At 46.6% G+C, this 15,646-nt stretch overlaps 1 protein-coding gene across 1 annotated transcript in view; it reads left to right on the top strand.

The window, feature by feature from the left end:
* Window positions 1-15,646, top strand: part of NWD1 (NACHT and WD repeat domain containing 1) — a 183,784-nt gene that overhangs the window by 81,853 nt on the left and 86,285 nt on the right. The window contains exons 6-7 of the mRNA XM_063914502.1: window positions 10,914-11,234; window positions 11,317-11,915. Coding sequence (XP_063770572.1) covers window positions 10,914-11,234; window positions 11,317-11,915 — 920 coding nt within the window. The remainder of the gene's footprint in view (window positions 1-10,913; window positions 11,235-11,316; window positions 11,916-15,646) is intronic.

Raw genomic sequence — 15,646 nt, 5'->3', positions numbered from 1 at the left:
CTCCCTGGACCTCGCCTTTATAAGGAGATCGTCCAAGTATGGGATAATTAAAACTCCCTTTTTTCGAAGGAGTATCATCATTTCGGCCATTACCTTGGTAAATACCCTCGGTGCCGTGGACAGACCAAACGGCAACGTCTGGAATTGGTAATGACAGTCCTGTACCACAAATCTGAGGTACTCCTGGTGAGGAAGGTAAATGGGGATATGTAGGTAAGCATCCTTGATGTCCAGTGATACCATGTAATCCCCTTCCTCCAGGCTTGAAATAACCGCCCTGAGCGATTCCATCTTGAACTTGAACCTTTTTATATAGGTGTTCAAGGATTTAAAATTTAAAATGGGTCTCACCGAATCGTCCGGTTTCGGTAACACAAACATTGTGGAATAGTAACCCCTTCCTTGTTGAAGGAGGGGTACCTTGACTATCACCTGCTGCGAATACAGCTTGTGAATTGCCTCCAGCACTGCCTCCCTGTCCGGGGGAGCTGATGGCAAGGCAGATTTGAGGAAACGGCGAGGGGGAGACGTCTCGAATTCCAGCTTGTACCCCTGAGATACTACTTGTAGAATCCAGGGATCCACCTGTGAGCGAGCCCACTGGTCGCTGAAGTTCTTGAGACGGGCCCCCACCGTACCTGGCTCCGCCTGTGGAGCCCCAGCGTCATGCGGTGGACTTAGAGGAAGCGGGGGAGGGCTTTTGTTCCTGGGAACTGGCTGTATGCTGCAGCTTTTTTCCTCTACCTCTGCCTCTGGGCAGAAAGGACGCGCCTTTAACCCGCTTGCCTTTCTGGGGCCGAAAGGACTGTACCTGATAATACGGTGCTTTCTTTGGCTGTGAGGGAACATGGGGTAAAAATGCTGATTTCCCAGCTGTCGCTGTGGAAACGAGGTCCGAGAGACCATCCCCAAACAACTCCTCACCCTTGTAAGGCAAAACTTCCATGTGCCTTTTAGAATCTGCATCCCCTGTCCACTGCCGAGTCCATAAACCCCTCCTGGCAGAAATGGACATTGCACTTATTTTAGATGCCAGCCGGCAAATATCCCTCTGTGCATCTCTCATGTATAAGACTGCATCTTTAATATGCTCTATGGTTAGCAATATAGTGTCCCTGTCTAAGGTATCAATATTTTCTGACAGGGAATCTGACCACGCAGCTGCAGCACTGCACATCCATGCTGAAGCAATAGCTGGTCTCAGTATAATACCTGAGTGTGTATAAACAGACTTCAGGATAGCCTCCTGCTTCCTATCAGCAGGCTCCTTTAGGGCAGCCGTGTCCGGAGACGGTAGTGCCACGTTCTTTGACAGGCGTGTGAGCGCTTTATCTACCCTAGGGGATGTCTCCCAACGTGACCTATCCTCTGGCGGGAAAGGGTACGCCATTAGTAACTTTTTAGAAATTACTAGTTTCTTATCGGGGGAAGCCCACGCTTCTTCACACACTTCATTTAATTCATCAGAAGGGGGAAAAACCACTGGTAGTTTTTTCTCCCCAAACATAATACCATTTTTTGTGGTACCTGGGGTAATATCAGAAATGTGCAACACATTTTTCATTGCCGTAATCATGTAACGTGTGGCTCTATTGGAATGTACACTAGTCTCATCATCGTCGACACTGGAGTCAGTATCTGTGTCGACATCTGTGTCTGCCATCTGAGGTAGCGGGCGTTTTAGAGCCCCTGATGGCTTTTGAGACGTCTGGGCAGGCACGGGCTGAGAAGCCGGCTGTCCCACATCTGATATGTCGTCAAACCTTTTATGTAAGGAGTTGACACTGTCGCGTAATTCCTTCCACATATCCATCCACTCAGGTGTCGACCCCGCAGGGGGTGACATTACATTTATCGGCACCTGCTCCGCCTCCACATAAGCCTCCTCATCAAACATGTCGACACAGCCGTACCGACACACCGCACACACACAGGGAATGCTCTGACTGAGGACAGGACCCCACAAAGCCCTTTGGGGAGACAGAGAGAGAGTATGCAAGCACACACCAGAGCGCTATATAAAACAGGGATACACACTACACAGTGATTTTACCCCTTATAGCTGCTTATATATCACAGATTGCGCCTAAATTTAGTGCCCCCCCTCTCTTTTTTACCCTATGTAGTCTGGAACTGCAGGGGAGAGCCTGGGGAGCGATCCTTCCAGCGGAGCTGTGAGGGAAAATGGCGCCAGTGTGCTGAGGGAGATAGCCCCGCCCCTTTTCCAGCGGGCTTCTCCCGCTTTTTTTATACAGTTATGGCAGGGGATTTTACACATATATAGTCTTAAAGGCTATATTATGTGTTAATTTGCCAAGTAAGGTACTTATATTGCAGCCCAGGGCGCCCCCCCCAGCGCCCTGCACCCATCAGTGACCGGAGTATGTGGTGTGCCTGGGGAGCAATGAAGACCGAAGTCTTCTGCCGCCGATTTCCAGGAACGTCTTCTTGCTTCTGGCTCTGCTAGGGGGACGGCGGCGCGGCTTCGGGACCGGACGACCGAGGCTGGGCCTGTGTTCGATCCCTCTGGAGCTAATGGTGTCCAGTAGCCTAGAAGCCCAAGCTAGCTGCAAGCAGGTAGGTTCGCTTCTCTCCCCTAGGTCCCTCGTAGCAGTGAGTCTGTTGCCAGCAGATCTCACTGAAAATAAAAAATCTAAATATTACTTTCTTTCTAAGAGCTCAGGAGAGCCCCTAGTGTGCATCCAGCTCGGCCGGGCACAAAATTCTAACTGAGGTCTGGAGGAGGGTCATAGAGGGAGGAGCCAGTGCACACCAGGTAGTCCTAAAGCTTTCTTTAGTTGTGCCCAGTCTCCTGCGGAGCCGCTATTCCCCATGGTCCTTACGGAGTTCCCAGCATCCACTTAGGACGTTAGAGAAATAGAGATTAGCGGTTTGGATTACTTTAAATCCGAAATGTTCCGAACGTGAGGATCTGAGACCTGGCTCATATTTTCCTACCAGGCTCAGATTTAAAATTGAGGCCAATCGTCATCCTCCCAGCGTCAGATTATCACAGGTTTGGATCTCATGTAAGGGAGCCGCGTCTGGGAGTCTGTGCCACTCCAGTCACGCTGCTGTATGCTACGCTCTGCTCTGCGGTGTCCATCCAAGTGGCTTTGCGGAATACAAGTGCTGTCACTGTGTCCATCTAAGGGTCTGTGCTGCTGTCAATGTGTCCATCTAAGGGACTGGGCTGTTACTGTGAACATCTAAGTGGCTGTGCTGTGTCCATCCATAAGCTGTGTCCAGTCACCTTAGTCAAATTCCATGACAGTGATGCTGCAATGTCTCCGCAGGTCCCACCCACTGCAATCACAGTGTGACTCCATAACTGTCAGCAAACAAAATAAAATAAGATTTTACTCACCGGTAAATCTATTTCTCGCAGTCCGTAGTGGATGCTGGGAACTCCGAAAGGACCATGGGGAATAGCAGGCTCCGAAGGAGGCTGGGCACTCTAGAAAGATTTATGACTACCTGGTGTGCACTGGCTCCTCCCACTATGACCCTCCTCCAAGCCTCAGTTAGGACACTGTGCCCGGACGAGCTGACATAATAAGGAAGGATTTTGAATCCCGGGTAAGACTCATACCAGCTACACCAATCACACCGTACAACTCGTGATACTATATCCAGTTTGACAGTATGAAAACAACTGAGCCTCTCAACAGATGGCTCAACAATAACCCTTTAGTTAGCAATAACTATTTACAAGTATTGCAGACAATCCGCACTTGGGATGGGCGCCCAGCATCCACTACGGACTACGAGAAATAGATTTACCGGTGAGTAAAATCTTATTTTCTCTGACGTCCTAGTGGATGCTGGGAACTCCGAAAGGACCATGGGGATTATACCAAAGCTCCCAAACGGGCGGGAGAGTGCGGATGACTCTGCAGCACCGAATGAGAGAACTCAAGGTCCTCCTCAGCCAGGGTATCAAATTTGTAGAATTTTGCAAACGTGTTTGCCCCTGACCAAGTAACAGCTCGGCAAAGTTGTAAAGCCAAGACCCCTCGGGCAGCCGCCCAAGATGAGCCCACCTTCCCTGTGGAATGGGCTTTCACTGATTTAGGATGCGGCAGTCCAGCCGCAGAATGCGCCTGCTGAATCGTGTCACAGATCCAGCGAGCGATAGTCTGCTTAGAAGCAGGAACACCCAGCCTGTTGGGTGCATACAGGATAAATAGCGAGTCAATTTTCTTGACTCTAGCCGTCCTGGAAACATAATTTTTCAAGGCCCTGACTACGTCCAGTAACTTGGAATCCTCCAAGTCCCTAGTAGCCGCAGGCACCACAATAGGTTGGTTCAAGTGAAAAACTGATACCACCTTAGGGAGAAACTGGGGACAAGTCTTCAATTCTGCCCTATCCATATGGAAAATCAGATAAGGACTTTTATATGACAAAGCCGCCAATTCTGATACACGCCTGGCCGAAGCCAAGGCCAATAACATGACCACTTTCCGCGTGAGATATTTTAGATCCACGGTTTTTAGTGGTTCAAACCAATGTGATTTTAAGAAAACTCAACACCACGTTGAGATCCCAAGGTGCCACTGGAGGCACAACCGGGGGCTGAATATGCAGCACTCCTTTTACAATGTCTGAACTTCAGGTACTGAAGCTAATTCTTTCTGGAAGAAAATCGACAGAGCCGAGATCTGTATCTTAATGGAGCCTAATTTTAGGCCCATAGACACTCCTGCTTGTAGGAAATGCAGAAATCGACCTAGTTGAAATTCCTCTGTTGGGGCCTTTTGTGGCCTCACACCAAGCAACATATTTCCGCCATATGCGGTGATAATGTTTTGCAGTTACATCTTTCCTGGCTTGAATCAGCGTAGGAATGACTTCCTCCGGAATGCCCTTTTCCTTTAGGATCCGGCGTTCAACCGCCATGCCATCAAAACGTAGCCGCGGTAAGTCTTGGAACAGACAGGGCCCCTGCTGCAGCAGGTCCTGTCTGAGCGGCAGAGGCCATGGGTCCTCTGATATAATTTCTTGAAGTTCTGGGTACCAGGCTCTTCTTGGCCAATCCGGAACCACGAGTATCGTTCTTACTCCTCGCCTTCTTATTATTCTCAGTACCTTTGGTATGAGAGGCAGAGGGGGGAACACATAAACCGACTGGTACACCCACGGTGTTACCAGAGCGTCCACAGCTATCGCCTGAAGGTCCCTTGACCTGGCGCAATATCTTTTATAGCTTTTTGTTGAGGCGGGACGCCTTCATGTCCACCTGTGGCCTTTCCCAATGGTGTACAAACCTTTGGAAGACTTCTGGATGAAGTCCCCACTCTCTCGGGTGGAAGTCGTGTCTGCTGAGAAGATCTGCTTCCCAGTTGTCCACTCCGGGAATGAACACTGCTGACAGTGCTAACACATGATTCCTTGTGGCTTCTGCCATCGCCATCCTGCTTCTTGTGCCGCCCTGTTGGTTTACATGGGCGACTGCCGTGATGTTGTCTGATTGGATCAGGACCGGCCGGTTTTGAAGCAGAGGCCTTGCCTGACTCAGGGCATTGTAAATGGCCCTCAGTTCCAGAATATTTATGTAGGGAAGTCACCTGACTTGACCAAAGTCCCTGGAAGCTTCTTCCCTATGTGACTGCCCCCCAGCCTCAAAGGCTGGCATCCATGGTCACTAGGACCTAGTCCTGTATGTCGAACCTGCGGCCCTCTTGAAGATGGGCACTCTGCAGCCACTAAAGTAGAGATACCCTGGTCCTTGGAGACAGGGTTATCAGCCGATGCATCTGAAGATGTGATCCGGATCACTTGTCTAACAGGTCCCCCTGAAAAGTTCTTGCATGGAACCTGCCGAATGGGATTGCTTCGTAGGAAGCTATCATTTTTCCCAGGACTCGCGTGCAATGATGCACCGATAACTGTTTTGGCTTCAGGAGGTCTCTGACTAGAGATGACAGCTCCTTGGCTTTCTCCTCCGGGAGAAACACTTATTTCTGGTCTGTGTCCAGAACCATCCCCAGGAACAGTAGACGTGTCGTAGGAAACAGCTGTGTCTTTGGACTGTTTAGAATCCAACCGTGCTGTTGTAGCACTTTCCAAAATAGTGCTACCCCGACTAGCAACTGCTCCTTGGACCTCGCCCTTATAAGGAGATTGTCCAAGTACGGGATCATTAAAAACTCCCCTTTTTCGAAGGAGTATCATCATTCCGGCCATTACCTTGGTAACACCCTCGGTGCCATGTACAGTCCAAACGGCAGAGTCTGGACTTGGTAATGGTAATCCTGTACCACAAATCTGAGGTACTCCTGGCGAGGATAGTAAATGGGGACATGCAGGTAAGCATCCTTGATGTCCCGGGATACCATGTAATCCCCCTCATCCAGGCTTGCAATAACCGCCCTGAGCGATTCCATCTTGAACTTGAATTTTTTTATGTATGTGTTCAAGGATTTTAAATATAAAAAAGGGTCTCACCGAACCATGCGGTTTCGGTACCCCAAACCGTGTGGAATAGTAACCCCGTCCTTGTTGAAGTAGGGGCACCTTAAGTATTACCTGCTGGGAATACAGCTTATTAATTGCCTCTAGCACAGCCTCCCTGCCTGAGGGAGTTGTCGGCAAGGCATATTTGAGGAAACGGCGGGGGGAAGACATCTCGAGTTCCAGCTTGTACCCCTGAAATACTACTTGAATGAAACAGGGATCCACCTGTGAGCGAGCCCACTGATCGCTGAAATTTTTGAGACGGCCCCCCACCGTACCTGGCTACACCTGTGGAGCCCCCGCGTCATGCTGTGGACTCAGAGGAAGCGAGAGAAGAATTATGATTCTGGGAACAGGCTGACTGGTGCAGCTTTTTCCCTCTTCCCTTGTTGCTGTACAGAAAGGAAGCGCCTTTGACCCGCTTGCTTTTCTGAAGCCGAAAGGACTGTACCTGATAATACAGTGCTTTCTTAGTCTGTGAGGAAAACTGAGGTAAAAATATTTCTTCCCAGCTGTTGCTGCGGATACGAGGTCCCAGAGACCATCCCCAAATAATTCCTCACCCTTATAAGGCAGAATCTCTATGCGCCTTTTAAAGTCAGCATCACCTGTCCAGTGACAGGTCTCTAATACCCTCCTGACAGAATGGACATTACATTCATTTTGGATGCCAGCCGGCAAAATATCCCTCTGTGCATCCCTCATATATAAGACGACGTCTTTAATATGTTCTCATGTTAGCAAACTAGTATGTTTGACAGGGTCACCGACCACGCTGCAGCAGCACGCTCTGCAGGTTTCAGTCTAGTACCTGAGTGTGTAAATAAATACAGACTTCAGGATAGGCTCCTGCTTTTTATCAACAGGTACCTTCAAAGTGGCCGTATCCTAAGACGGCAGTGCCACCTTTTTTGACAAACGTGTGAGCGCCTTATCCACCCTAGGGGATATCTCCCAGCGTAACTTATCCTCTGGCGGGAAAAGGTACGCCATCAGTAACTTTTAAGAAATTACCAGTTTCTTATCAGGGGGAACCCACGCTTTTCACACACTTCATTCATTCATCTGATGGGGGAACAAAACACTGCCTGCTTTTTCTCCCCAAACATAAAAACCCATTTTTAGAGGTTAATGTCAGAAATGTGTAACACATTTTTTATTGCCGGGATCAAGTCACGGATGTTCCTAGTGGATTGTGTATATGTCTCAAACTTGTCGACACTGGAGTCAGACTCCGTGTCGACATCTGTGTCTGCCATCTGAATGAGCGGGCGTTTTTGAGCCCCTGATGGCCTTTGAGACGCCTGGGCAGGCGCGGGCTAAGATGCCGGCTGTCCCACAGCTGTTACGTCATCCACCCTTTTATGTAAGGAGTTGACACTGTCGGTTAATACCTTTCACCTAACCATCCACTCTGGTGTCGGCCCCACAGGGGGCGACATCACATTTATCGGCATCTGCTCCGTCACTATATAAGCCTCCTCCTCAAACATGTCGACACAGCTGTACCGACACACCGCACACACACAGGGAATGCTCTGACTGAGGACAGGACCCCACAAAGCCCTTTGGGGAGACAGAGAGAGAGTATGCCAGCACACACCAGAGCGCTATATAATGTGGGGATTAACACTATAACTGAGTGAATTTTCCCCCATAGCTGCTTGTATATACAATATTGCGCCTAAATTTAGTGCCCCCCCTCTCTTTTTAACCCTTTGAGCCTGAAAACTACAGGGGAGAGCCTGGGGAGCTTTCTTCCAGCTGCACTGTGAAGAGAAAATGGCGCCAGTGTGTCTGAGGGAGATAGCTCCGCCCCTTTTCCGCGGCCTATTCGCCCGCTTTTTTCTGGATTCTGGCAGGGGTATTTAGTCCACATATATAGCCTCTGGGGCTATATATTGTGGTATTTTTGCCAGCCAATGTGTTTTTATTGCTGCTCAGGGCGCCCCCCCCAAGCGCCCTGCACCCTCAGTGACCGGATGGTGAAGTGTGTATGAGGAGCAATGGCGCACAGCTGCAGTGCTGTGCGCTACCTTGGTGAAGACTGATGTCTTCTGCCGCCGATTTTCCGGACCTCTTCTTGCTTCTGGCTCTGTAAGGGGGACGGCGGCGCGGCTCCGGGACCGAACACCAAGAACTGGGCCTGCGGTCGATCCCTCTGGAGCTAATGGTGTCCAGTAGCCTAAGAAGCCCAATCCGGCTGCAAGCAGGCAAGTTCGCTTCTTCTCCCCTTAGTCCCTCGCTGCAGTGAGCCTGTTGCCAGCAGGTCTCACTGAAAATAAAAAACCTAAATCTATACTTTCTTTCTAAGGGCTCAGGAGAGCCCCTAGTGTGCATCCAACCTCGGCCGGGCACAAGATCTAACTGAGGCTTGGAGGAGGGTCATAGTGGGAGGAGCCAGTGCACACCAGGTAGTCATAAATCTTTCTAGAGTGCCCAGCCTCCTTCGGAGCCCGCTATTCCCCATGGTCCTTTCGGAGTTCCCAGCATCCACTAGGACGTCAGAGAAAAATAATTTGTTGTATTTATTTTTACTTTGCACTGCATCCCAGTACACTGTACCTCAGTGCACGGACATAAAAGTGGTCTGACTCCACACAGTGGCCCTCATTCCGAGTTGTTCGCTCGCTAGCTGCTTTTAGCAGCATTGCACACGCTAAGCCGCCGCCCTCTGGGAGTGTATCTTAGCTTAGCAGAATTGCGAACGAAAGATTAGCAGAATTGCGAATAGAAAATTCTTAGCAGTTTCTGAGTAGCTCCAGACTTACTCAGCCATTGCGATCAGTTCAGTCAGTTTCGTTCCTGGTTTGACGTCACAAACACACCCAGCGTTCGCCCAGACACTCCCCCGTTTCTTCAGACACTCCCGCGTTTTTCCTAGTAATGCCAGCGTTTTTTCGCACACGTTTAGAAAACGGCCAGTTTCCGCCCAGAAACACCCACTTCCTGTCAATCACAGTACGATCACCAGAATGATGAAAAATCCTCGTTATGCCGTGAGTAAAATACCTAACTTTTGAGTAAAATAACTAAGCGCATGCGCTCTGCGAACCTTGCGCATGCGCAGTAAGCGACTAATCGCAATATAGCGAAAATCGGCAACGAGCGAACAACTCGGAATGACCACCAGTGTGAGCTGAGCTGGCAGTTAAAAAAAATAAAATAAAAAAATATATATTGATATAAAAAAATAATATTTTATGGGGTAAACACAAAAACTAAAACACGTCTATTAAAGGGATAAGTTTAGTGCAGTGGCAAATAAAGTCTCAGGCCTTAGCCTTTATATATGAGTGGTGGTTCTGAAACTGTCAGCGAGGCATCTTCTGCCTCTCATTATGAAGATATTTTCACTCAGAGTGTAAAAGAGGTGTACAAAAAATAAAAAAACACTAAGGCAGTAGAACAAACTGTGTGTTCAGAACTGTCACACATCCCTGAGGAGAGTCTAGGGGTGTCCATGTTAGCTATGTGTGAGTCTGACATTTCTCACACTGTCCTCATAGAGAAGCCTCTTGCGCCTCCTTCCACCATTTCTGCACCATCTGCACATGCACAACATAATAGAAAATGAGGATGCTTGTATAGAAGTGGAGCGGGATGAGGGGGATATGTGTGTACTACTACTATCTGACAATGAAGATGAGGATATTGATGATGTTGTTTGTGTAAGTCAGCCACTATTGACTGCTGTTCTTGTGCCGTGATAAAAAGAAAGCCAATGTGATGCCTGGGCATAAGACCAAATAAAAACACTTCTTATTTTCACCCAAATCCTGACAACATTTGTGTAGGCACCTGCTCCATTTGTGAGGCCAAAGTTAGTAGAGGTAGAGACGTTAGCCTTCAAGGCACCTTCTCTATGTTACGTCATTTGTCGCAAGAATATAATGTAATTAACACCCTCATCATCAACCTCCTTATTAGTGATCAGAGGTAGTCCTTCCAAAAAAATGTTTAGTGGGGGCCCAAACAAACCAATGGGTCGATCCTATTAGCTACGGTGATATTGCAGGTGCAAATCATCTCGACAGTGGCCGCACTTTACGGCGGCCCAAATTTGCACAAAAGTGCTTGCTGCTCCATAGGGCTTCGAGCATTTCTGGTGTGACCAAAACCAGCACGCGAAGGGTGTGTCTGTGCTGTCCCAGTTTAAAATATGGGGATGTGGGGGGCACCAGCGCTCTTGCCGGCACAGGGTACCAAAAATGTCTAGTTACGGTTCTGTGTAGGATGACTGCTATAGGTGAGGGGTGGTGGGTGTTGCTGGCACTGTCTGTGGGTCTACTAGGCTACTCGGGACATTGTTTTGTTGCCATCTGGATCAACACCTGTGTCTTATTTCAACCTAACTATGTAAACATCTAGAATCTTTTTAGTATTTGTTTCTGAAAAAGTAAATATAAATGTAAAATGCATTTTTTAAGAATAATCTTCTGTTTGGCTTTCAGAAAAAACATCCTTGGTTAGGAGGGTTGATGCAGGAGGTCAAACATCACCTGGCCCTTTCTCGTGAAAAATCAGAAGTATTTTGTGGACGTCAAGAGATGCTTCATAGTATCTTAGGTCAAGTCAAAGAGAAGGGAGACCAGGTGCGACCTCCTCTTATCATTTATGGAGTGTCTGGGTCTGGAAAAACTGCATTGATGTGTAAGGCTTTTGAAATGCTTAGACAGTTCAGCAATGGGCGTCATGTGTTGATACAGCGACTTCTAGGAACATCACCTCAAAGCTCAGAAATCCATGATGTTCTCAAGAGTATTTGCTATCAGGTGAGTATGCTGAAATATTTTGCATACCATTATATATTTATTGAGACTGCTGTTTATGGTATCTCCTTGTTTTTCTACTAAGGTATGCCTAGCATATGATTTGCCACCACCTACTGCCCAGGTTACTAACATTTACAATGAGACAGTAAGATTTTTTCATCAAATTATCACAACAGTATCTCACAGAAATACAGAAACGTTGGTGCTTTTCTTGGATTCACTAGATCAGCTCTCCCCATCAGAAGGTGCCCATCAACTTCACTGGTTGCCAAAAGAGTGTCCAACCAATGTACACATCGTGTTGTCCACATTACCTGAAGAAGGCGGCATCCTGAACACTTTACGAGAGAACATCATAGATGTAACCTCTTATTTGGAAGTCCATCCACTCACTGCTGAACAAGGTGGCCAGGTGATTGAAATGCTCATGACTTCAGCTGGGCGCAAATTAACACCTGCTCAACATAAGATTGTTTTAGACAGTTTCAGAAAATGTGGACAACCACTGCTGCTTAAACTGGCATTCGATGAGGCCAAGAGATGGTTATCATACACGCCCACCTCAGACCTCCAGATTGCCACCAGCACAAAGGAAGCTGTGCTACATTTGTACCAGCGGCTGGAAGAGCTTCACGGCAAACTATTGGTGTCTCATGCTTTGGGATACATTGTGGCATCCAGGTTAGTTATTAACTTACTACTCATTTTCCAACTGGATAGGGTTAAAAAAAATTATTTTAAATGCTAATAAATAATAACTTCATTGTCTCTGTGCTGCCTATTACCATAATCACTAATTTTAAGCCATATACTATCCTTTTATCTTTATTACTGTAAGGCAAATGAACAAATAATTTTATTTGTCTTCGATCTTGATCTCTAAAATAATAAATTAGAAATAAACTTGGAGTTAGAAGTGGAGTGCTCAGTGTATACAGTGAAACACAGCAGGCAGGGGGAGGGGGGGATTTATTAAAGTTTATCAAAGTACCAGTCAATCCGTACCTGTCATTTAAAAAAAAAAAACAGACTATAAAAAGACAGGAGTTGGTTGGTTGGCACTTTATCTCTCTCCACTTTATCTTTCTCCAAGCTTTGGTAAAATATATTATTAACAAAAGTGACAAACATGCAACAGCAGTGCCGTAACTAGACATTTCAGCGCTGTGTGCAAGAAACAGCATCGGCGACCCCCCCCCCCCATATACAAAAACAGGGCCAGTGCGCTTAAAATATAGGGGGCGTGGCTTCATGGGGAAGGAGAATGGCCACAGAGCTCCCTTTTACACATTACAGCAGGTATAGTACCCTTTTTACACATTACGGCAAGCAGAGTCCCCGTTTTACACATTACGGCTGCAGAGTCCCCTTTTTTACACATTAGGCAGGCAGACAGTCCTCCTTTTACACATTACGGCTGCAGAGTCCCCCTTTTACACATTGAGGCAGCAGTCCCCCTTTTTACACATTACGGGAGGTACAGGGAGGGTGAGGATCAGGGTGCTGAAGGGGAGACACAGGGAGGGTGATATGGTCATGTAAAATAATTGAAGAACAATGAAGTCTCTTTGGTAGATTTATTGCATTGTGAAGTTCACAGGGCTCACGATAAAAGAATATCATGAACTGCACATTGACACGTTGATTTCATCTTATATACTTTCATCATAGCATTACATGATCTAATCAAATTAACAAGCCAATCATATACATAGACCAATTACATTTCAAATATCAGAATATATTATAATTTATAAACTCCCCTTATGGGGGATTTCCAATTAATTAGCTCAGCATCTTGTGATTATGACTGTTACATTAAAAATATACTTTTACCTTCAACATACTTTCGACTTCCCTTTTCTATAGGATACTAGCTAACCACAGTCTATGAAATACTGTAAAGCTAGACTAACTTCCTTAATTGCTACTAAAATCAAAGTTTCTGCAAACATATAAGAATCACATTTAAAGCAACAGTTTCTTTTAAGCAATAGACAAACTGACATCCAGCTTCCATTTTGTGTATTCACTTATCTATATCATTCCTCTCTCTGCCAATATACTTGACACTCTAATACACAAATCAGAAGGTTCAATTTCACAATTTCTAATGAGGGTTAGGTAGACGCACAACATAGGAAAAAGGTAGGTTCACGGGGATGGGCCTGGCGCCAATGCTCACCGCACCGGACGGGAATCCCTGTTCTTTTTATAGGAACCTTCTGGTGTTGGCTAAGAGGGTGTTGACACAGTTAGGTGAAACTCGCTTGTATTTCATGTCTAACATACTCATCCTGATTCATTTCTACCCTGTTATCCAGTCCATAAGTAAAATTAACAAGCTGTGTACTTTCCCTACCTGCCTGATCCTCCTCTAAAGCCTGGTATATGGGCTCAGCTTCCTGGAGTTGTAAACTTTCATAAGATTTGCTCATGTCAGCATATACCACCTGTCTTTCCTGCTGCCCCTGACTTGTTCCCTGAGTCACCTGTTCTAGTGGAACCTCATCATCTACCACCACAATGGTCATTTCATGGTGCACTTTCAACCTTTTAAATCCTTTACCACATTGTACACAGACTACTGGTCCACACTTGATGGTAAGATATATGATTCCTACAATCAGTGCAGCAAACACAATGCACTGCAATACTCCAGAAAAAAGCTTTGCAATACTTCCTCCTAGCCATCCAAGTGGATCCCAACCTTCACTAGCACCTAACCTTATCATTTCCTGCTGCAACTCTCCCACCTTGCTCAGATGAGCACTTATTTCAGCTCTGTGATCTTCAATATAAGTACAACATTCTTGTCCTACCACTGCACACGTGCCCCCTTCTGCTGCCAACAGCTGATCCAGTGCCATCCTATTTTGTAAAGCCACTTTTCTTACTTGAGCCAGCTCTTCCACTGTCTGATTGATTGAAACGACCAATTCCCCTACCATCTGATCTAGTACCGTTAAGGTTTGGGACACAGCTTTTTCCACCAAATAGATAGTGGACAGAGGAAACAAAGTTCCAGCCGTACGTTCACCATCAGAAAATCTGAAAGATACATATCCTTTTTTTTTCACTTCTCTTTTACTGAGATGTCTTAAATATGTCAGGTCACTTGGCACCAAGTCATGCTCTATAGGAATACTGAGGAGAGTACACATTGTCCTTCAGCACCTAAGGGAATCCATGAGTATGCCCATTTTCCACAAACCCAATACATACCCTTAGGCAGAGGCATCCCAAAAGTTTTGGTATAAATGAGCCTTATGTATATCATAAAGTACCCTGTGTTATTACCATTGGCATCTCCACATGTGCTGTTATCAAGTGTACACCTTTCTCTGTAGTTGGTATAAAGTATCGTTAGGTGTTAATGCCCCATTTGCATCTATGGAATGCCAACAGGTTTTGAGATTCTTGAGGGAGCATCTACCGGACATCTTTACCACAAATGTGGCTCCAGTATAGTTAGTGTACCCTAGGTTTGGGCTTTTTACCTGTAATATATTTTCCTTGTACACATATGGGTGGGACTTTTCATTAACACTTAAGCAGAATTCAGGTTTCCCTTTGGCTGCAGATACCTGCAGAGCGGGCGCATACAGCAAGCCTGCGTCTAAGACATCCAAATATGGGAAGTCTACTATATTCTGTACTTTAGGTGTCTTATTGGCACAACTGCGACTACCATTCTTTCGCTTATGGCAGGACCAATCTCTGTCTATCATGTCAGCTGTGCTTATGTAATGAGCCAGGAGGGGTATACCTGCATCTACACTGATGGGTAGGTGGGTACAAATCCAACATTTGCTTGTGTTGAGAGCCTTTGCAATTTTACTGTGCATTGCTATCATGGAATTACCTGTAAATTCTCCTCCATAATCATTCTTTTGTAAGGCCCTACACACACGTGTCTTGAATAACGCTTCATTGTAAGATGTTACATTACCTGTTTGACTGGTCACATTGTTAACAGACCCTGGAATGTATATACAACACTCAAGCGCAACGAGTATGATTGTAATCAGACATGCCCATGAGAGAATGCACCCCCATAGTCCACGGTCTGGCCTTTGGCCTATCAGCATCATCCTGTTGAGCATTGTCTTTGTTGTCCTTGATCTTCACAGTACTCTTCTAGGAGTTATGTACCCTCCACAGAGATACTGCGTTGGCAAGTGGCTCAAGGGATTATTATGCCCGAACCACTCACTTGCTGGTTTTACTGGTGAAGTGCAGAGGAGTCTTGGAGAATATCTTCCACATGTGCTGTCTCAGGAGGCGTGACTTTTCTGCAGTGGGTGGAGTGGATCCATGAAGTCTTCTCCTTTATCTTAACAGCAGTTGGGGTTGTCAACAAGACTTGGTAAGGTCCTTCCCACCGGTCTGTCAGCGAGCCCGATCTCAGG

The sequence above is a fragment of the Pseudophryne corroboree genome, chromosome 1 (assembly GCF_028390025.1).
Source record: "Pseudophryne corroboree isolate aPseCor3 chromosome 1, aPseCor3.hap2, whole genome shotgun sequence".
NCBI lineage: Eukaryota > Metazoa > Chordata > Amphibia > Anura > Myobatrachidae > Pseudophryne > Pseudophryne corroboree.
This window is presented reverse-complemented; position numbering and strand designations above follow the sequence as displayed.